The sequence below is a fragment of the Mauremys reevesii genome, linkage group 11 (genome assembly GCF_016161935.1).
Source record: "Mauremys reevesii isolate NIE-2019 linkage group 11, ASM1616193v1, whole genome shotgun sequence".
Classification (NCBI taxonomy): domain Eukaryota; kingdom Metazoa; phylum Chordata; order Testudines; family Geoemydidae; genus Mauremys; species Mauremys reevesii.
In genome coordinates this window covers 76,994,820-77,018,298 of record NC_052633.1, presented here as the reverse complement: position 1 = coordinate 77,018,298, position 23,479 = coordinate 76,994,820, and the positions used below count along the sequence as shown (strand labels likewise).

The following is a 23,479-nucleotide window of genomic DNA, read 5'->3' as shown; positions in this document are numbered from 1 at the left end:
TACTAGAAATACCTCGCCTAATGCAACCCAAGACCGCATTAGCTTTTTTAACGGCCACATCACATTGCCTACTCATAGTCATCTTGCGATCAACCAGGACTCCTAGGTCCTTCTCCTCCTCCGTTACTTCCAACTGGTGCGTCCCCAGCTTATAACTAAAGTTCTTGTTAGACATCCCTAAGTGCATAACCTTACACTTCTCACTATTGAATTTCATCCTGTTACTAATACTCCAGTTTACAAGGTCATCTAAATCTCCCTGGAGAATATCCCGATCCTCTTCCGAATTGACAATACCCCCCAACTTGGTGTCATCCGCAAACTTTATCAGCCCACTCCTACTCTTGGTTCCCAGGTCAGCAATAAATAGATTGAATAAAATCGGACCCAAAACCGAGCCTTGAGGAACTCCGCTGGTAACCCCCCTCCAACCGGACAGTTCCCCCTTCAATATTACCCTCTGCAGTCTCCCCTTTAACCAGCTCCTTATCCACCTCTGGATTTTCATTTCGATCCCCATCTTTTCCAATTTAACCAGTAATTCTTCATGCGGTACCGTATCAAATGCCTTACTGAAATCCAGAATTGTGACATGCAGTCTTATTCTGACAGCCGTGATTGATAATCTGAAATATACATCTGGAGCTGCGAAGGAGAGTTGACCTTCCTGTTGAATAAATCAAGTTTCTTAGGGTCTTTCTCCCTTGGTGTCATCTCTGGTGTACTAACCCCTAGTGATTCAGGACTGGACGGGTGTCAAAATACTCAAATCCCCTAGCAGGAACTCAGTAATATTTGTTGGCTTTCTTGGAAGTGTTTGCCATTGATGATGAGGTCTGCCACTGGTCCTTAGCTAGTTCCACCAACCCTTCATTAGTAGACATGGCAAGCCTACCAGGCATAGAAGGGTGCAGAATGTCCAGTAATTTGTGGCCATTTATTGCACAACTTTCACCAGAGTCTCTGAAATGTCTACCACATGCCCTAGGTCTCAGAATCATCTGACTGGCTAAGAGTAGCAGGAATGACTGCCTCATCAAATGAGGATGAAATTGCTGTTGGGAACAACTGATCTGTCTCCTGTTGCTATTCTTTTACAATGTCATGTTCTTCTTGGTGCAAATGTAGGATTGTACCAACTGACACTCTTGAGTAGATCTACAGTGTCTTGAAGGGAGGAAGAAATAACTCTGGGTGTAGGGGGCAACAGAATAAGGTTTCCTAGATTACTGCATATCCCAGGGAGCCCAAAATGGCCAAGACTGGCTGCTGTAATGGTATAGGGCTGGGGGTTGTGGGAATGGAATCAAAGAAGAACATTCTCCTCAAGGATGATCTGTGCTTTTAAAAGGAGGGCCTAGAATTCCTATCACATTAATACAGCTCGTAAGAGGAAGGAGGAAGTTTATAGGCAGGGAAAATCCTCCTGCTATGCTATGCTGTGAAGGGGAGGAAGACAATTAATATTGTTCCACAAATGGTGAAACTGCCCTGTCAAGTGTCCCATGGCCCTCCTAAACTCAGTCACAGTTTCAATAGGAGACCTCATCACTATCATGGTGGTATTAGTAAGAGGCACAAAGGAAGAAGGAGCTCTAGTGGCAGATAAGCATAGTAGGGATGATTCTGGTTGTGTGGTCACTGTAAGATCACTCGGTACCAAGAATATGTGTGGTACCAAGAAAGTCAGTGCTGGAACATCTGCAACATGGAGGTTGATGTTGGCGTTATGAGCACTGAGGTTTCTAGTATCAAGTGTACTGACACTGGTACCAATGAGCCTGTACTGGGGAAGTGCAGACCACAATTTCAGTACTGTGTGTACTCAGTGAGCAGCTGGTGCAGAGGCATCATAGGGCCATCAACTGTTTTTCGGCTGAGGGGCATGAACTGATCATGTGACATTCTGTGTCTTTTGTCTCATCTTACTAGGGACCAGGGAGGGTGCTATGTTCATCCTGGGAGCGATGTGCCTTGCAACTCCTTTCTGGTGAGTTCTTGGGTACGTCTACACTACGGGACTATTCCGAATTTGCATAAACCGCTTTTGTAAAACAGATTGTATAAAATCGAGTGCGCGCGGCCACACTAAACACATTAAATCAATGGTGTGCGTCCACGGTCCGAGGCTAGCATCGACTTCTGGAGCGTTGCACTGTGGGTAGCTATTCCGTAGCTATCCCATAGTTCCCACAGCCTCCCCCGCCCCTTGGAATTTCCGGGTTGAGATCCCAGTGCCTGATGGGGCAAAAATCATTGTCGCGGGTGGTTCTGGGTAAATGTCGTCAGTCACTCCTTCCTCTGGGAAAGCAACGGCAGACAAGCATTTCGCGCCTTTTTTTCCTGGATTGCCCTGGCAGATGCCATAGCATGGCAATCATGGAGCCTGTTTTGCCTTTTGTGACTGTCACTGTATGTGTACTAGATGCCGCTGACAGAAGCGATTCAGCAGCGCTACACAGCAGCATGCTTTTGCTTTTGCATGACAGCAGAGATGGTTACCAGCCATACTGCACCATCTACCAATCCATAAATTGGTAAAAAGATGATCATGGCTACCAGTCGTTTTGCACCATTTGCTGCTGTCATAAGTGCCCCTGGCTGCTCTTAGCCAGGGGCGCAAAAGCCAAAATTGGGAATGACTCCCTGAGTCAATCCCTCCTTTTTGGTATCTAAAAATAGAATCAGTCCTGCCTAGAATATGGGCAAGTGTACTAGAGAACCACTGTATCAGAGAGCACAGCTGCTCTGTGTCAGATCCTGCAGAAATTATGAGCTGTATGCTATTCACAGGAGATGCTCCTGCAACAACCCCACCTGTTGATTCCATTTTTCCCCCAGCCTTCCTGGGCTACCGTAGCATTGTCCCCCCACTTGTGTGATGAAGTAATAAAGAATGCAGGAATAAGACACACTGACTTGTTAGTGAGAAATGAGTGGAAGGCAGCCTCCAGGTGCTATGATAGTCCAGACAGGACAGTAAGGAGCGTGGAGGAGAGGAGCCCAGCATCCCTCTGCTAGTCCAGGGTCAATTGAATCTTTTTTTTACACATGAAGGGTGGGGGCTGACAGAGCTCAGCCCCCTGTTGCTATGATGACAATGGTTATCAGCCATACTGCACCATCTACCAGGAAAAATTAGGGCCAGGCGCCCTTGATTGACCTGATGGATGCTAGTCAGCATGGTTACCAGCCCTTTTGCACTGCCCCATGTGCCAATAGGCTGATGATGAGGACGGGTACCAGTCGTTTTGCACCATCAGCCACCCATGGCAGGGGGGGAGCAAGGATGTTGGTGTTCAGTGCTGCAGCATCGCGTCTATCTGCAGCATTCAGTAAAGATAGGGTGACATGAAAAAGAGTCAAGAGAGGATTGTTTTCCCTTTCACTTCTGGGGGTGGGTGGGGGGGGTGCGTAAATTGCCGAGCTATGCCCTGACCCACCGCGGACACTGTGTTTGACCCTAGAAGCATTTGGAGCTCAGCCAAGAATGCAAATGCTTTTCAGAGAGACTGCAAGGAACTGTGGGATAGCTTGAGTCCTCCAGTCCATGAGCGTCCATTTGATTCCTTGGCTTTCCGTTACGCTTGTCACGCAGCAGTGCGCTGAGCCCCTGCTATGGCGTCTGTCTGGAGATTTTTTTAAAATGTTTTTTAATTCGTCTTCTGTAACGGAGCGCTGATAGAACAGATTTGCCTGCCCTTACAGCAATCACATCCGCATGGTCCATGCAGGAGCTCTTTCTTTATTTTGATTTTTAACTGCATCGCCACACGTGCTGATCGGAGCTCCACGCTGGGTAAACAGGAAATATTCAAAAGTTCACGGGGCTTTTCCTGTCTACCTGGCCACTGCATCCGAGTTCAGATTGCTGTCCAGAGCGGTCAGTGGTGCACTGTGGGATACCGCCCGGAGGCCAATACCGTCGATCTGCGGCCACACTAACCCTAATCTGATATGGTAATACCGATATTAGCGCTACTCCTCTCGTTAGGGAGGAGTACAGAAACCGGTTTAAAGAGCCCTTTATACCGATATAAAGGGCCTCTTAGTGTGGACGGGTGTGGCGTTAAATCGGTTTAATGCTCCTAAAACCAGTTTAAACGCGTAGTGTAGACCAGGCCCTTGACTCCTCTGCGCTACTCTGTAGCCAAGAGACTTGCTCTCTTTGATGAAGAATAAGCCTGGGAGCTTTACATAAAATTATGGCTCACCAGAGCACTAGTCAAGAGTGACTGAGCAGGCTTGACAGGATTTTTGGCCTCAGGCTCTGAAGAGACCCACAATGGAGCACTCAAAAATAAAGAGATGCGCTTCCCTGGATTGCTGTGTCCTTTTGAAAAAGGAGCAGAAGATTGGACACTGCCAGGGATCTTTCCCTTGCCAAGGCAAAACCTAATGTGTCTATCAATGATAGATACATCAGCCTCACAAGAGGGACAAATTTTAAATTCCAGGGATTTAGCCTCAGCCATAGCAAAATAGGCATCGTTACCAGAGGTTACCCCCCACCAATGTAAAAATCAGATTTTTTTTGCGAAGAGGCAATAAATTACAACTATTACCTACACAAACTAAAACTAAAACACATTAGCCTAATAGCTAATTGTACAGTGTGCAGTGTAAATGGACCCGGTAAGGGTTCTAACTCACTGTCACAATCAGTAAGAAGGAGCCAACGAATGGTTCGGCCTGCTCTGCCCTTTATGCCCTCAGGTGGGAGAGGAAGGGGAGCACAAGAAGATGTATGGCAAAGGTGCAGCCCCAATTTTTAAATCTGCAGGTCTGGATAGCTTGCATTGAAGAGTTGTTAAAAAGCTGGCTTAGGCACTCACTGGACTATTAATGGTGGTTTAAAATGAGTTTTGGAACATAGGATGTCCCAGAGGACCTGCAGAAAGCTAATGTTGTGCCAATATTTAAAAAGGGTAAATGAGATGACCTGGGTAATTATAAGCCTGTCAGTCTAATGTCAATTCCAGACAAGATAATTAATTGGCTGATATGGGACTCGAGACCCTGTTAAAGTATCTTCATTTTTTTTAATGAGATTACAAGTTTGTCTGATAAAGGTAATAGTGTTAATGTAATGAACATCTGTAAAGCATTTGACTTGGAACACATGATATTTTGAGTATAAAACTAGAAAGATAATAAAATTAACATAGCACATATTAAATGGATTAAAAGCTGGCTAACTGATAGGTCTCAAAATGAAATTGTAAATGGGGAATCATCAATAAATGGATGTGCTTCTAGTGGGGTTCTACAGGAATCAGTTGCTGGCCTTATGCTATATAACGTTTAGATCAATGACCTGAAAGAAAATATAAAATCATCACTGATAAGTTTGCAGATGACACAAAAACTGGGGGAGTGGTCAATATTGAAGAGGACAGGTCACTGATACAGCGCAATCTGGCTCACTCGGCAAGCCGGCTACATGTATACATCTAGGAACAAAGACTGTTGGCGATACTTACAGGATGTGGGGGCTCTATTCTGGGAAAGAGGAACTCTGAAAAAGGGGTGTGTGTGTGCGTGCACATGCATAATCTGCTGAACAGGAACTATCAGTGTGATGCTGTGGCGAAAAGGGCTAATGTGAATCTTATATGCATAAACAGGGGAATCTCTAGTAGGGGCAGAAAGGTTATTTTTCCTCTGTATTTGGCACTAGTGTGACTGCTGCTGGAATACAGTGTCCAATTCTGGTGTCCACAAGTCAAGAAGGATGTTGTTAAATTGGAGAGGGTTCAGGGAAGACCACAAAAATAATTAAAGAATTAGAAAATTTGCTTTATAGTGATTGATTTAAGTTGCTCAAGCTATTTAGTTTAACAAAGAGATGGTTAAGAGGTGACTTGATTACTGTCTTTAAGCACCTACATGGGGAACACATATTGGATAATGGGATTTTCTGTCTAGCAGAGAAAGATGTACCATCATTCAATGGCTGGAAGGTGAAGCTAGACAAATTCAGACTGGAATAAGGCATAAACCAGGGGTTCTCAAACTGGGGGTCGGGACTCCTCAGGGGGTCGAGAGTTTATTACATGGGGGGGTTACGAGCTGTCAGCCTCCACCCCAAACCCTGTTTTGCTTCCAACATTTATAATGGTATTAAATACATAAAAAGGTGTTTTTAATGTATAAGGGGGTCACATTTGGAGGCTTGCTATATGAAAGGGGTCACCAGTACAAAAGTTTGAGAACCATTGGCATAAACTTTTAACAGTGAAGATAATCAACCACTGGAACAATTTACCAAGGGTTGTGGTGGATTCGCAATCACTGGGAATTTTAAAGTCAAGACTGGATGTTTTTCCAAAAGATCTGCTCTAGTAATTTTTGTGTGGAAGTTCTATGCCCCGTGTTATATAGGAGGTCAGACTAGATGATCATACTGGTCCCTTCTGGTTTGAAATCTATGAATCAGTAGACAATGCTGGCCAAAATTATGGTCTTGAGTGCATGTGCAGCCAGAAGGAATAGCAGTGAATCCATATGGCTCATGGCCTGAAGAATCTGAGATTTATACTCATCACAACTCCAATTTATACAGGCTCACAAATCTCACTGTGTACTACTCAGATTCCTTGCAGGTGGTCAGTATTATATCCCATTCAAAATAAAAGTTAAAGGAGGAATATGGTACTTTGATTTGCCTGAAAGATTCTGGAAAGCAGAAATCCAAGGATTTTAAAAACATTAAACTTCTCTTCAGTTTTCCCAAAATGTATCTGTCTTCACGCTCCACCTTGTGCTACAAACAGCTCACAGAAGTCTGACACACTGATTTCCCTGAGGCACCACTCAGGGCAGGGATTCAAGGGAGCAGAATAAAAGTCACATGATTCTGTTGGAAGGGAAGTGTCACCTTACTGCTGCATTTCTACAGTTCATGTTCTATTGGTTACTACTGCACTAATAGTCTTGTAGAGGTGATGTATGGTCACCATAACTCTGCATTATTTTCCCATGTGAGTTGTTTTAATTGGTTTTTCACATTCTGGAAGGGCATGAGGAGCACGGGGGACCAAGGAACACCCCAAACCATAAACTCCACATTAATGAAGTGTTTTGCATGTTAAATGAGGTTCAGCATGTTTTTTTTTTTCCTTCAGGAAATGTTAGGCAGTGACATGGTTGAAAGGAAATCAAGCCCTCCTCCTCTCCTGCCCAGTTTCTACGGGAAGAGTTTTTTAATAGGGCGGCTCTCACTTGCAAAGTTCAAATCTTTGTTTGGTTCTAGTAAATCACAGTAATAATGGAACTCGGATAGTTACACTGTATGCACAGCAGGAACATCCTGTTACACATACCTGGGAGGTTTCAAAGAACATCTCTCGCTCATCCACTGTAATTTTGAAGGTATTGGGTTGCGGCGCTCCAAAGAAAACAATGTGCTCATACTGGAAAGTTTCCAGTGATTTAGGATCTCCCCGTTTGTATACAGACACATTCTCTGTACTGACTCCAAGCCAGAGATCATTCGGAAATCCACCCTCCTTACACTGTAGAGAACAAAAAAACTCAGATTAACAGCTGTGCTCCAAATGGGAAAGAAAACCTGGGGACACTCCTATATTGCAGGTCTGAGGGCATCTCTACACTTTGAGCTGTGGGTGTAATTCCCAGTTTCTGGAGACATACTCACACTTGCTCTGATTGAGTTGGCAAGCTAAAAATAGCAGTGTAGGCCCAGCAGAGGGAGGGGATAGCCACCCCATGTAGGTACCCATCCAGGATGGTAGGCATGTACAAAGGGCAGCTAGGCCCTCACGCCTCCACAGCAGCACTGCTATTTTTAGCACACTAGCTCAGAGCTAGTGTAGGTATGTCTCCTTGAGCTGGGACTTGCACCCCCAGCTCAAAGCGTAGACATATCCTGAGTCAAACAGTTGAGCAGAGAGGTTTGGAATGAGCAGTGCAGAATATGTCTGAGCAGTCCCTCTGTACTCGCTCATCTTTCCTGCTAATTCTGTAACCCTCCAAGGTAGATAGCTTACTTGTTTAAGAAAGAATTAAAATGCATTTTTTTTAAATCAAACATAGTGCAGGGCCTGAGAGCTCTTGCTCCCTCTGGACACCACAGTACTCCTCCTCCATAGGAGAAATGGGACTTCTGCAGGAGAGTCCTACAGCACCTCCTGCTGGGAAGGTTTAGGAGTGAACCGTGAGGTCCCCCACATCCAGTGCTCTCACCTATCTCATTCAGTGCCTTCTGCTGTGAGAAACAGGGAATAATTTATTTTCACAGTTAGAAATCTTTAACAGCAGCAATTCCTGCTTGGAAAAGCTTGGAGTGGGCCAGCTGCAAGATCATCACAGCCAAAGCTCCTACGCCAATTTTCAGGGCTTCACATGTATGTGACATTGCACCGAAATGCTGCTTAAGATTCCCCGGTTTCTATGGCACTGCTGTCCTAAAGTCTGTGGCAAAATGAAAATTCCAGAGCAGCTTAAAACAAATGTGTAAATATTCATAAGCAGTTATTTCACTGAGGTAAATATTATGCTGAGTAATGTAATGCTCTATTGCCTGTATTATTTATTTAAAGGCCTTCTTTGGAGTGTCTCCCACTAGAAAGGACTGGGACTTTTTTCACAACAGGGGATGGAAAATCATCTCCCTCCCTGTTTTGTACCTTCCTTTCTCACACCACCATCTTCACGAAACAGGGAAGGTCCCAAGTTTTCTCTCTCTTTCAAAGTGGGTGTGTCCATGTCTCCCTTCCCACCCAGCAGAACATGCATCTAGACTAACTGGAGTGTTTACTCTCCACTTTGCCTGACTAGGTATGTGGTGTTGTAGGCATCCATGCTCTGATGGCGGAATCATACCCAGTGCAGTCAGGCAGAATGGAGCATGTTAACAAGAGTTTCTCTATGCTGTCCAGTGTAAAATGCAACCTTTTCCATCCCCAAGAATAATGCCTGCTTGGACAGTAGTTGTTATCTGAATTTATACACCTCTCACCTCAACATCAAAGAGCGTTGAGCCATAGCCTGGCCATTCCTTTACAATGGACATGTATTTCACCATGGCCTGGTGCTGAGACAGTCCCTGCAACTTGTTCCATTTCTGCATTATGCTGGCCCGAGCAGCTGAGAGCTCCTCCTTCACCCACATTTCCATCATCTGCTCTTCTTCCACCTTCTGCTTTTTTACTGAGCCTGTCTTGAAGCCACGTTTCAACGTTCCTTCCAGAAAGCTGGTCCGTCTCCTCTCCAGAGCATGACTGGTCATGCCGCTACTCTTTGTTGATTGCAGGATTTTGGATTTTAGCCTGTTCACTGGGTAAATGCCATCAAGGGTCCAGGTGATTTTGGAATAGTCTCCATGAAGGTATTGCAACCTTAGGGCTGACAGGTGCTGCAGTGTCTCCTCTGGGGCAGGAAAGTGCCCATCAATAAGACTTTCATGAGCCTGTAAATGTTAAACAAAAACAAAACCTCCATAATTTATGCCTTATCTGTCTATTTATGGTGCTCGACCTTGTGATATCTGCCCCAGAACCTAGCTAATCCCAGCACAGAAGTGCATAGAGTCAGGATATCTGACTAGCAGTTATTGTAAGGAGGACAAACGAAATCAGAACGAATTAAAAGAAATGAAATTAGAAAACATTATGCCTCCTTTGCTCTTTCAGCCCGTTCCTGTTTATTTTGTTGGGAAATCCTGTTAAATGAAAGAGAAACAGGGAAGCTCAGAACCAGTGACTACCAGCTACTTGTACTTGGCATTGCAAACAACTGGGTCACAGAATGAAGCAATAGAAGAGCTAGAGATTTCTGAAAAGCAACTTTTGGTGAATTCAGAAATACAGTGACTAACACAGAAATATTAAAATCTGCCAGTGGGAAGAAGGCTGGGAAGTCTTCAAACACACCATAAAGAATATCCCAAAAAACTGCTGTGAGGCAGGTGGGGATGCTACATACATAATATAACCAACACTAACACAGAGAAAGCGAAGATATGAACGTTAAGCCACCCAACAAAACATAGCCTCTGCTCCCTTACCATAGGCACACATCTGTTACCACCACCACACCAAGCACTGCAAACATAACTACCTGACCCTCACAAACTTCCTTTCTACACAAACAAAGCCACCTACTCCAAATATTGTGCATGCACACATGCATCAAACTGCATAAAAATTACTTGGTGTTAAAATTTCATGGTAATGGACAACCCATTTTTAGAGAAAAACAAAAAGAGGAGGTTACTTATCTGTAGCTGAATGTTCTTTAAGATGTGTGGGCCCTATTTGTATCCCCAATGTATTTGTGTGCATGAACATCATGAACGAGAGCTGGAAGATTTCAGTTGCAGTGTCCGTTGACTTGCGTGTGCGTTGTGTGTTGTCTTGTGCTCCAAGTAAGATTATGAGACGCTGTGTGAAGTGCTGCCCTCTTACCACTGGTCCACAGCAGAGGGGACAGTGGACAGATATTGGAATACAAATAGGGACCACGCATTTTGAAGAACCTCCGGTTACAGGTAAGGAACCTCCTCTTCTTCTTTGAGTGATGGTACCTATATGGGTAAATATCAAGCTGTGGGTGAATATCAAGCAGTGATCACATTGGAGGTGGGTGCGAGGATGCAAGAGATATCACCATCTGCAGGATGGCACAGTCCACAGCGGCATTTTCTGTCACTGTATGGGCAATAGCATAATGGGTGGCAAAAGTATATAGGGGGTTGGCCATCATGGCCTCCAATTCACTGACATGCCTAGCAGAAGCGATGGCCATGAGAAAGATGACCTTCATGGATAGGTTGGAGAGGGAGCATGTGGCCAGGGGCTTGAAGGTGGGGGGTTTCATGAGGGTGGAGAGTACAAGATTGAGGTCCCATGGGGGTGTAGGGTTAAGGATAGGTGGCAAGATGTTCTTCAGCCCCTTCAGAAAGTGGGTGGTGTTAGAGTGGGTAAACACCGAGTAGCCATCCACTGGTGGGAGGAAAGCAGTAAGCGCCACCAAATGGACCGGGACTGAGGTGAGGGTGAGGCCTGAGGTCTTAAATTCTAGGAGGTAGTCCAGGACAATGGGGGCAGGGACGGCACCAAGGGGGAATTGATGACATTGTGCCCAGGTGGTGAAGCATTTCCATTTTGCTGCATAGCACGCTCATGTGGAAGCTTGTCTGCTGTGCGTAAGCATGTGCCGCACAGTGCTGAACAGGTGTTGTCTATGTGCGAGCGCCTTCCAAAAACCAGGGCGTGAGGTGAAGCAGGCCTGGGCTGAGATGACAGACTCTGCCCCAGTCCTTGTGAGGGGAGGGATAGCTCAGTGGTTTGAGCATTGGCCTCCTAAACCCAGGGTTGTGAGTTCAATCCTCAAGGGGGCCACTTAGGGATTTGGGGCAAAATCAGTACTTGGTCTTGCTAGTGAAGGCAGGGGCTGAACTCAATAACCTTTCAGGGTCCCTTCCAGTTCTATGAGATAGGTATATCTCCATATATATTAAAAAGTCCAGCAGCGCAGGGAGATGGCTTGTTGGGAAGGTGGAGAGCCTGAGTAGGTCTGGACACCAAAACTGACATGGCCAGAACGAGGCTATTTGTAGGACTATGGCCCAGTCATAGTGGATCATGCACAGGACTTGGGAAAGGTGTAATGGGGACCACTCTGCCATGGAAGGGGGATAGCATTGCCCTGGGAATCATGACCCCTCCCCCCCACAGGAGCAGTAGATCCAGAAACTTGCAGTTTTTACGAGTGGTGAAAAAGGTCCCAGTGAGGGGTACCCAAGCATGGCAGATGGGATGGAGAGTAGGGTCATGTAGCTTCCATTTGTGTTTAAGGTACCAGGTCCGGCTGAGCGCATCTACCAGAGTGTTCTGTATACCCAGGAGGTCCACTGCACAGGAGTGTGACAATATACACCGGTTCCAGAGGAGGATGGACTCCTCGCAGAGAGACCAGGACGTGGTGCCCCCTTGCCTGTTTATATAGGCCACTGCAGTTGTATTGTTGCAGAGGATTTGAGCATGGCAGCTAGGGGACCACCTGCAGCTCCAGGACATTGATGTACATGTAGGCCTCACGCTGAGTCCAAACCCCTTGGGCAGCATGCCTGTCCAGGTGGACAACCCAACCAGCTAAGGAGGCATCGGTGGTGAGGATGATGGTTGGGACGGGGGACATGAAGGGGGGTGCTTATCAATATTTTGGAAGGATCGGTCCACCACCCGAGGGAGGCCCAGACCAGTCGCGGGACAATCAATTTGGCATTCAGGTGGTCGACGTGGGGTCTGCAGACCGACAGGAGCCACAGTTGTAGATAGCATGTGTAGGTGAGCATGTGGCATCACATGGGTGCAAGCTGCCATGTGACTGAGGAGGTAGAGTGTAATGGGGTGCATGGATTGCAGAGAAAGGCCCGAGCTGCCACAGAATCCAGGTAGGCACAAATGAAATAGACTGTCTGTGTCAGGATGAGCCCCTGGAAATTTCCACTACATGCATCCGACGAAGTGGGTATTCACCCACGAAAGCTCATGCTCCAATATGTCTGTTAGTCTATAAGGTACCACAGGACTCTTTGCTCCTTTTACAGATTTCTTCTGATTGATACAGATGCTGAGAGAGTGCAGAGTGCAGACAGCCGATGTAGCCTTGGTGAGGGATGGCACAACCAGAAGTCTAGGCACAGGAACACAGAGGTACCTCAGTTGTCTCAGCTGAGCTGCCATGATCACAAAACTTTCATCAAGACCCTTGGAGAGCGTTGTGATGACGGAGGGGAGAACTCTGAATGGGCAGTGGTTGTTGCCCATGTGGAAGCCAATTAATAATTAACAAGGATTTGAAGGATCTTAAATGTATGTTAGCTAAGTTAGCATGAGTTAGACTGGCTGTGACCCTAATGCTGTGAGATATGTAGAAATAAGATAATGTGGTACAGAGTGAATTGTGTGAAAAGTCATTACAACCTTGTAAAATGCAGTCTTGTTTTTGTTCTAGTATTGAAGACAAATAAGATAGTGAATAGGCTTATGTATAAACAAATGCAAATGTTTTCCTTAAATGTCTCCAGGATTGCTAGCCATTGTCTGTAACAAAGGTATAAATGATTGCTATGATTGTTTACTAATTGAGAGAGATCCGTCCGGGACAAGGGGCAACCCAGTTTCCTATGACACTCTCTCCCTCTTGTGATCACTAGAGAAAGTAATAAAGTATTTGATTTTGCTGTACCCAAACAAAAAGCGAGAACTGAGTTTTTCTTCGACACCCACACGAAAGCAAAGAAACTTTCTGTGAGCCAGATGGATGTTGATGTGAAAATACATGTCCTTCATGTCAAGAGCTGCAAACCATGTTCCCTGGGGGAGGGAGGTGATGATCAATGTAAGCATCACCATATGGAACTTGGTGTTCCCAATTCAGGGTTGAGTAGGTGGAGATCAAGTATAAGGAGGAGTCCTCCTGCCTTTTTTGGAATGAGAAAGTACAGGGAGTAGAAGCCCCTGCTGACAGTGAGGTTGGACACTGGTTTGATTGTGTCCTTTGAGAGGGAGGTGTCTGCCTCATGTTGTAGGAGGTTGTGATGAGAGGGACTTCTGGTAGGCATCGGGGGAGGGTCGGGGGGGAGCCCCGCTGCGAAGGGAAGGCAAGGAATTGGATAGAGTAACCATGTCATACACTCTCTAGTACCCAGTGGTCTACAGTGATCTTGCCCCAGTTGTGGGCAAACAGGACAAGTTAGCCCCCAAAGGTGATTGGGGGAGGCAGGGGTGGTGACGGGGGGCTCACAGCTCTCAACACACACATCAGAACTGGGCTCTAGGTTGATGCTGTGGTAAGATGGAGAAGATGGTGGAGGCTGATGGTCATGGTGCTATGAATGAGGGTGCTGTCACCCGGGTTCCTGATCCTGGGGATAGGCAGCCTGGTCTGATGCATAGGAGCATGCTCGGAAGGATGGTTGCTGCTGTTTCCAATGGGGTGCTGGGGTGTTGAGTCCAAGAGACTGAAGTGTTGCTCTTGAGTCTTTCAGGGAATGGAGGGACTCATCAGTCTTTGCCGAAAATAGCTTGTCCTCATCAAAGAAGAGGTCCTGCATGGTAGTCTGGACTTCCCTCGGGAAGCCAGAGGACTGCAGCCAGGACTTTCTTTGCATGAAGACACCTGTGGCAAGGGAGCAGAAGGATGTATCTGCTGCATCTATTGCAGCTTTGAGGCTCACCTTGGCAGTCAGGCAACCTTCCTCGACAAGGCCCTGGAAGAGCTGCTGTTTGTCCTGCAGCAAGTCCTCCAGGAACTCCGCTAGCTTGGCATAGTTATTGACATCATACTTCGCTAGTAGAGCCTGGTAATTGGAGATGCAGTGCTGGGGGCCGCAGAGAAGTTTACTATATGGCCCAGGAGGTTGAGGCGTTTCACCACTTTATTGGGGGCGGGGGTGGTAGAGGCACATGAATGCTGCTTTGCCCCTTCGGTCGCTGCATGCACCACCAGCAAAGTGGTGGGAGAGGGGAGAGAAAGTCAGCTCCCTTGGATGGGGCAAAGTACTGGCATTTTGCCCTCTTGGGTGGGGTGGGGGGGCATGAGGCTGGCATGTGCCAAACTGTCCATGCAGGCTGGAGGACAGCATCATTAATGGCCAGTGTGACGTGAGATGGTCCCCTGGGCAGGAGACTGTCCAACAGTTGGTGGTGTTGGTCCTGGACCTCCTCCAAGGGTATACCCAAGTCAATAGCCCCCTGCTGCAGCGCAGGAGGCAGGCGGGGGTAGCTAGGGGTGCAGTGCAGGGGGCCTGGGGTGGGGGACTTGGGGCTGTGAGGGGGTAGGGGAGTAGCTCAGGGTACAGGGAAGAGATACCCAGGCGCTGTATGCAGTGAGGGGGTAGCTCAGGGTGCAGACAGAGGGTAGCTAGTGGCTGTGTATGGGCAGGAGGGTAGCTCAGGGTGCAGGGAGGGGGATAGCTAGGGTGTGTGTGTATAGTGAGGGGGTAGCTCAGGGTGCAGACAGAGGGTAGCTAGGAAGTGTGTGGAGCCTGCCTATAGCTGCCTCCTTATGTGGGATATTGACTCAGAAACCTGTGAGGATATGAAATGCACTAGAACTTAATCGTGTTCTTAGAATGACGCGTCTAAGCTCAGGAGGCAGGCAGGGGTAGCCAGGGTGTAGCATGGGGTGCAGGCAGGGGGGCTCGGGGCTGTGTAGAGGTAGAGAGGTAGCTCAGGGTGCAGGGAGGGGGTAGCTAGGGCTGTGTGAGGGCGGGGGGGTAGCTCAGGCTGCAGGCAGCGAGTAGCTAGGGCAGTGAACTGGTGACCCCTTTCACAGAGCAAGCCTCTGAGTGCAACTCCCCTTACAAATTAAAAACACTTTTTAATATATTTAACACCTTTATAAATGCTGGATGCAAAGTGGGATTTGCGGTGGAGGCTGACAGCTTGCGACTCCCCCCCACCAATGTAGTAACTCGTGACCCCCCCTGAGGGGGCTTGATCACCAGTTTGAGAATCCCTTAGTTAGGGGCTGTGTGCGCGCAGCAGGAGTAGCTCAGGGTAAAGGCAGGGATAGCTAGGGGCTGTGTGCAGGCAGGATGGTACAGGCAGGGGGTAGCTATGGGCTGTGTGCAGCCAGGGGGTAGCTTAGGGTGTAGGGAGGCAGTAGCTAGGGGGTGTGTGTGGGAAGAGGGGTAGCTCAGGGTGCAGGAATACATATAGGGACTGTCACTCGAAGAAGAATCTATGGCTTATTTTAAGATGTGGCATTCAAAAATTATCACATTACATAATGTGTGTGTATAGTGAGGGGCAGAAATGCCATAAAGTTGAGTGTATGGACTGGCAAGCTTGGCCAACTATCTTATGCTCCATTGTCTTCATTCAAAGATGTCAGTCTCTGGGAGCTGCTGTCTGGGTGATGCACAAGTGCTCCACCCCATTCCATCATTTTGGGTCAATCAGCCAGTTTTTAAATCTACAGGACAATGTTTTATCTAAGCCATTTGTATTATTTTTTCAAATTAAGATTCTCTGAGACACTATCAATTGGTTTCTGAAATCTACAGCTGCACGACACTGTACCACTGTCTACTGCACAACACAGCTTGAGATAAGGGTGTGCATATAAAGGCTGTCTTTGTACCCTGAATCAGTGGGGCTATTTCACACTGGGCAGGTCCCTGGTGTAACTTAGAGCAGCCTGAAAAATGCCCTACTCTGCACCAGCTTTCAACAGCCCATTGTGGCAGCTGAGTATCAGCAGGGTATAGGGCCATCCAAACTATACTTCATTTTCCACGTGCTGGTGGCAGGGAAAGGTGACTTGGGAGCCATTATAGCAACTCACACTACCTTATTCTATTCCAGTTTGTGTACTATCCTCACCACCATAGTATCTGACCACTTTCCTAAAGTGCATTATATGTGACTAACATCTGTCATGTGTTTTCTTTCTGTCATCCACTCCCTAGGAGGTGAAGTGATTTGTTTTAGTAAGGTTTATACCACGGGTCTCAAAGTCCCAGCCCGCAGGCCATCTGCGGCCGAGAACCTCCCCAATGTGGCCCACGGGGCCCCAGCAATTTTTGGGGCCGGGTCTCTGCCTTGCCTCCGCCTGCCACGCTTGGGTGCTCCCTCCCCCGAGCTATTTAAAATGGCTCAAGGCCCTGCCCACCACCGGCAGCGCAGCAGAGCTGAGTGGCTTCCTGCGTGCTCGCTCCACATGGCTGCCGGCCCCTCCCTGCAGTCCCAGGGCGGGGCTGTGCCTCCATGCACTGCCCCCACCCCAAGTGCCCCTGCAGCCAATGGGAAGCTGCAGGGGCGGTGCCTGGGAGCAGCAGTGCATGGCGGCCCCCCGGCCCGCCCCGCCTTGGAGCCCCAGGTAAGTGCAGCACCACCCGACCCCCTCCCAGAGCCTGCACTCCCACCCCCAAACTCCATCCCAGAGTCTGCACCCCCCATGCACCCCCACCCACCCGCAAACTCCCTCCCAGAACCTGCAACCCTACCTCCTCCTCCTGCATCCCCACCGCCTGCCCCAGCCCAGGGCCTGCACCCAGCACCCAAACGCCATCCCAGAGCCTGCAACCCAAACTCCCTCCCAGAGCCCAACCTCTCAACCTTCTGCACCTAAACTCCCTCCCAGAGCCTGCACCCTGCACCCCAATCCAGACCTCTCCCTCCCCAACTCCCTCCCAGAGCCTTAAGCAAGTGGGGGGGCAGAGTTTAGGAGGCAGGTTCTGGGCGGCATGAGTGACATTATTGCCCCGCTGGGAGTATTTGAGGACTGGCACTGGCCCTAAGGTAAACTGAGTTTGAGACCCTGGTTTATACAAACTGCTGTGCATTTTATTAGTGATAATAATAATTAGTGATAATAAAGTCATGGTACATATGGCCCTTGGAGCATCAGTTGGTGTGATCCCCTACACTGTGGAGATCATCCTCTGGCTGGCTCCATATACACAAGTAACAAAATCCAGCCCATGATCTAGTAGTGTATGCCTTGGTCTAGTCACTTTTTTATTATATTTTTTATAAAAAATGCAATCACATTTATCCAGCCACATTTAATTTTTGCAATCCCCAGTTGTGCTTTTGGCTTACAGTTCTGTTCTCCTCATTGAATTTATTTCATTATTTTGCTAGAGAGAGAAGTTTGACTTACAAGACAAGAATCTGACTGAGGACAGAAATTGCTGGCATCATTCTCCTTTCTTTTCTTCCTACCTCTTTTCTCCTCTTTACTTCCTAGTACTTCTACTCTGTTCCGGAAAAGCAGTTCTGTACTTCTCTACAGTGCAGCCCAGCCAATGCACTAAGTCAGCAGGCTCCCTTCCACCTTCTATCACAGGGGTAGGCAACCTATTGCACGGGTGCCAAAGGCAGCACGCGAGCTGATTTTCAGTGGCACTCACACTGCCCAGGTCCTGATCACCAGTCCGAGGGGCTCTGCATTTTAATTTAATTTTAAATGAAGCTTCTTAAACATTTTAAAAACCTTATTTACTTAACATACAACAGTAGTTTAGTTATGTATTATACACTTATAGAAAGAGACCTTCTAAAAATGTTAAAATGTATGACTGGCACACGGAACCTTAAATTAGAGTGAATAAATGAAAACTCAGCACACCACTTCCGAAAGGTTGCCGACCCCTGTTCTATCCCTAGCTACACAATCATGAAAAGAAACTTCCTCTTCTCCCAACAATGTGACCCAGTTGCTTGCCAAAAAGGCACGAACTCTCCTATCCCCAGCCTTGCCCACACTTGACATGAATGTAAACTCCCCTCTTCTCTACTTATAGCTGCCTGCCCATGCATCCTTAGAAATCTCCCCCTTACACATCTTACCTGCTCAAACATGAAGGCAAATTCCACTCCCTCTCTGGGAACATTCTCAATATCCAAGAAGCAATAGAGTTTAAAATACAGCTGCCACTGTCCTTCCTCCTCCTCTTCCTCGGCCCCAACCAGTCTGTAAAGCAGATGAGAGAAGGAAAATAACTGGTGAGCATCCTGATAATGAGTCATCCTCAATCCCACTGTATAATGCAAGGCTATGGCCAGGAGAGAACAAACAACTTCTTGATTTGCCAGGACAGTCCATGAGTGTAATGGATCTTCCTGTAGCTGCCCCCTTATGTGGGATATTGACTCAGAAACCCGTGAGGATATGAAATGCACTAGAACTTAACCGTGTTCTTAGAATGACGATTCCAGGTAAAGAAGCAAGGTGGAGCCATGCCATGTCACAGAATATTCCTAATTTTTAAGATTTTTATTTCTTAAAGATAATTCTGTGCTAGTGAAAGGTGCTTGTTTGATAGCCCTGGGGACCAAAGTCCTATTTGTATCTGCAAAACAGATATAGAACAGACAATGGTTATGTCAGCTTCCTCCACATCACCCTCTGCCTCTATGCCTTACTCCTGTCCTGGAGGGGCCACCATGAAGGGTAAGTGTCCACTCCAGTCTTTAACCTCTCTTCTGAAATGGATAACAAGGGAACAATTATTAGTTCTGGTTGTGATGTGGACATTCGTCCATCATACACTGGACTGAGAACCCTAAATCACTACTGACCTATACCAGGTTGAAGCCAACAACCATTCCATCAAATAATAGTTTAAGGGGAAGTGCGCTTGCACATACTGCCTTTGGGTGCAATTACCACAGGCACCTCTCGTGCAAATGGTCAGGTAGGTGTCTATATAGCTATTTATAACTGCAAATACCTGATTAGCAGGGATCACAGTAATGCTTAGTACTTATGTACAGTATCACTTTTCAGGTTCAGCGAGCTTGACCAATATTATCCACCCACATTACACACAAATGTAATCTGTCCCAGTAATCCTGTCATCCACTTCTTATAGATAAAAGAAAAAAGCTACCATGCAGAAACACCTCCCTCTGGGAGTCTGTGACGTTCTGTACCTCGTGGGAACACCCTAAACCCCCATGTTCATCCTTATAATATGATTGTGTGGTATCTGCTACACCTGGCTAGAGCAGACCTGTTCCTCTGGGTTCATCCACACAGCAGCCAAGCTGAGAGGTGAAAAGAGAAAAGGTTCGGGTGCAGGAGCTGACCATTGTCCTGTGAGAACAGGTCCGGGCGGCTCAGCAGTGGCCACGGTGCAGCCATGGCCAGGTCCATAAGCGTGTCGAACCAGTGCTTGCAAGGCCACACCAGGGTGATCATAATGACTTGTGGTTTGTCCCTTTTGACAGGACCCTGCTGATCAGCGGAATCAGCAGGAACACGTACATCAAGTCCCCCGCTCACGATAGGAGAAAGACATCAGAGAGGGTGCCCCTGTCGAGGCCCTGGAGAGAGCAGAACTTATGACACTTCCTATTCTGTCTGATGGCAAACAGGTCCATTTGTGGAGCCCCCCACTTCTGGAAGACGATCTGGGCAACCTCTGGGTGGAGTGACCACCTGTAGTAAGAGAAAAAGGACCTTCTGAGACAATCAGCCAGCGTGTTCTGGATGCCTGGGAGATGCAAAGTCTCCAGGTGAATTGCATGCTGGACGCAAAAGTCCCACAGGCAAAGTGCTTCCTGACAGGAGGGATGACGATGAGTGAGCACCCTCCTGCCTGTTGACATAGAACAGGAATAGGCAACCTATGGCACGGGGGCTGAAGGTGGCACGCAAGCTGATTTTCAGTGGCACTCACACTGCCTGGGTCCTGGCCACTGGTCCGGGGGGCTCTGCATTTTAATTTAATTTTAAATGAAGTTTCTTAAACATTTTAAAAATCTTATTTACTTTACATACAACAGTAGTTTAGTTATATATTACAGACTTATAGAAAGAGCCCTTCTAAAAACGTTACAATGTATGACTGGCACGCAAAACCTTAAATTAGAGTGAATAAATGAAGATTTGGCACACCGCTTCTGAAAGGTTGCCGACCCCTGACATAGAACATCATGGCCATGTTGTCCGTCAACACCTGTACTATTTGATTGGACAATTGTGGCAGGAAGACCCAGCAGGCTAGGCAGATGGCCCTGAGCTCCCTGAAGTTTATATGGAACGCCATCTCCTCCGGAGACCATGTCCCTTGGGTTTGCAGCGTACTGAGATGTACTCCCCAACTAAGGTTGGAGGCATCTGATAACAGGGAGACACATGGGTCACGGGTTCTGGAACAGCACGCCTTCCAGCACCACCCTTGGGTTGATCCACCACTGCAGAGAGCTAAGTACCTTCGGCGGGATCGTGATGACCATGGCCAGATGATCCCTGGGCAGGGAATAGACTGTGGCTAGTCACAGTTGAAGCAGCCGCAGCCTGAGCCTTGCATGACAGATGACATGGCGCTAGTGTTGCTAGTGTTGGCTCTGTGGCGCTGGCGAGCTTGGTCTGCAGGAATGGCTCTCGCTGCCGTCTCCTTAGGAGGTACCAATGGTGCCATGGTGGAGGCAGGCAACTTAGAGCCGTTAGCCTCAGCACTGGAGTGGTGCGTGCTGGTGGTGGCCGCCTTGCGGATGGTGCCGGAGGTGCCTGGAGCATCATAGGTGCTGAGCCATGGTGCTGTCAGCACCGAGAAGGGCAATCTCATCTGTGACTGTTTTTTGCTGGTCTGCTCTCCTTGGGATGAAGAAGAAGGCCATTTTTTCACTGGTCCTTTGGATTTTGGGGACCTTGATGGTGGGGGAACCAGTGACCTGTGCCAGGAAGGGGGTTCTTGTTCTGGCCCTGAGGCTGGTCTCAAGGACTTCTCCATTAATATGAGTTTAAGCCTCAGGTCCCTGTCCCTTCGTGCCCTAGTCTTCAGTTTGCTGCAATGGGCACATTTCTGGGGAACATGGGATTCACCCAGACAGCGAACACATTGAGTGTGTCCATCTGACACTGGCATCACTTCTCTGCACATACTGCATCGCTTACAGCCTGGTGAACCTGGCATTATCACAGACTAGCAGTAACTATACTATGGCGTAAAATAAGATTTTTTTTTTCAAAACAGTGAAGTACGCTAATAAACAAAACCTAACTACTGGAAAACTACTAAAACTCACTAACTGTGTAGTGTGTCTGAATTAAACTACAGGTTTTCAATGGGACTGTGGGGCTTCGTCTCAGGCTGGGGATGACTGAAAAGAAACTGAGGAGTCCGGGTCACACGCATGATACTTCAACTGCCAACGGTGCATGAGGCAGGCACCGCGCATATGCGACCTGTATGGGCACTGCTGTAAAATTTTCTGAGTGAAGGCGCAGGGACGCACCAACACCTGGAGTGGAGCACCCACAGGGACATCTCTCAAAGAAGAAGAATTTGTTCCAGTACCTTTCCAGGTATTGAAATTAGGCTACCTGGTTTATAATTCCCCAAGTCCTCTTCCTTTCCCTTTTTAAAGGTAGGTACTATGTTTGCTCAGCTCTGGAAGTAAAGAGAAAAGCCTTTATTGAATGGCAGAATGATCCCTCCTCAGTCTCCAAACAGGACCATTTCAAGTACCTTCAGAGCAAAACACAGAAAGACCTCCGTCAGATACAAGACAACTGGTGGGAGAGCAAAGCCAAAGAAATCGAGCACTATGCTGAGACCCACAACTCAAAGATGTTCTTCAGTGCTATTAAGACTGTCTATGGACCTTCTAAACTAAGGACCACCCCACTGCTCTCATCAGACAACACAACGCTGATTAAAGTTAAAGAAGGCATCAACAAAAGATGGCGAGAACACTTTAGCAACCTTCTCAATAGACCATCAACAGTGAATAATAACGTCCTCAACGAAATTCCACAACAACCTGCTCTGACAGATCTTGACTCTCTGCCCACTACAGATGAGATTAAGAAAGCTGTTAGCCAGATGAGTTCAGGAAAAGCTCCTGGAAAAGATGAGATACCAGCAGAGATATACAAAGTAGCAGGTCCAGCAGCACTAGCAGCGTTACACAGCGTGATCATCAGCATCTGGGAGGATGAAAACATACCACAGGACCTCCGCGACGCTACTATTGTCTCTCTTTTCAAGAACAAAGGCAGCAAAGCAGAATGTGGAAATTATAGAGGCATATCCCTCCTCTCCGTTGGAGGGAAAATCATCGCCCGCATCATCTTGAACCGCCTAATAGCCAGTATTTCTGAGGCAAATCTACCTGAAAGTCAATGTGGTTTTCGACCTGGCCGGAGCACAGTCGATATGGTGTTTGCTGTCAGACAAATACAAGAGAAGTGCATTGAACAGAACATGCACCTGTATGCTGTCTTAATAGATCTGACAAAGGCGTTTGATACCGTCAACAGGGAAGCCCTTTGGACTATTCTAACATGACTTGGCTGCTCAAGAAAATTTGTCCAGATTCTATGCCTTTTTCATGACAGCATGACAGGTGAAGTATTGTCTGATGGAGTCACATCTGCCCCCTTCAACATCACCAACGGCGTGAAACAAGGATGTGTTCTCACTCCTGTCTTATTTAACCTGTTCTTTGCATGCGTCCTCAACCATGCAATGAAAGATCTGGATCGAGGTATATATTTGAAATAACGGCACGATGGTTCACTTTTTGACCTCCGTCGCCTGAATGCAATGACTAAGACAGTGCAGAAACTCCTTCTTGAGGCACTCTTTGCCGACGACTGTGCTCTCATGGCTCACACTGAAAATGATCTTCAGCACATTGTCAACAAGTTTGCCGAGGCCCCGCAACTCTTCGGACTATCAGCCTCGGAAAGACAGAAGTTCTCCATCAACCTGTACCTAGATCAAATGCTTCTGTCCCAAGTATCTCCATTGATGGCACTCAGCTTAAAGTAGTGGAGAACTTTAAATACCTGGGTAGTGTCATATCCAGTGATGGATCACTGGATAATGAGATCAACGCACGAATATCCAAAGCAAGCCAGGCACTTGGCTGTCTGCGTGTCAAAGTTTTAAACCACCACAACATCCGGATGTCAACAAAACTGCTTGTGTACAAAGCTGCTGTTCTTTCATCTCTTTTGTATGGGTGTGAAACATGGACAC

At 47.3% G+C, this 23,479-nt stretch overlaps 1 protein-coding gene across 2 annotated transcripts in view; it reads right to left on the bottom strand.

Moving 5' to 3' along the window:
- The window catches only part of LOC120374953 (unconventional myosin-X-like), a 220,960-nt gene that overhangs the window by 5,994 nt on the left and 191,487 nt on the right, over window positions 1-23,479 (bottom strand). Inside the window, exons 32-34 of one of the 2 annotated variants that reach the window (XM_039495412.1) lie at window positions 18,333-18,456; window positions 8,984-9,433; window positions 7,326-7,517 (exon numbers count right to left, since the gene is read on the bottom strand). In XM_039495412.1, coding sequence (XP_039351346.1) covers window positions 7,326-7,517; window positions 8,984-9,433; window positions 18,333-18,456 — 766 coding nt within the window. Of the gene's footprint in view, window positions 1-7,325; window positions 7,518-8,983; window positions 9,434-18,137; window positions 18,457-23,479 lie in introns of those variants that run through there. The other variant, XM_039495411.1, reaches the window with a different exon arrangement.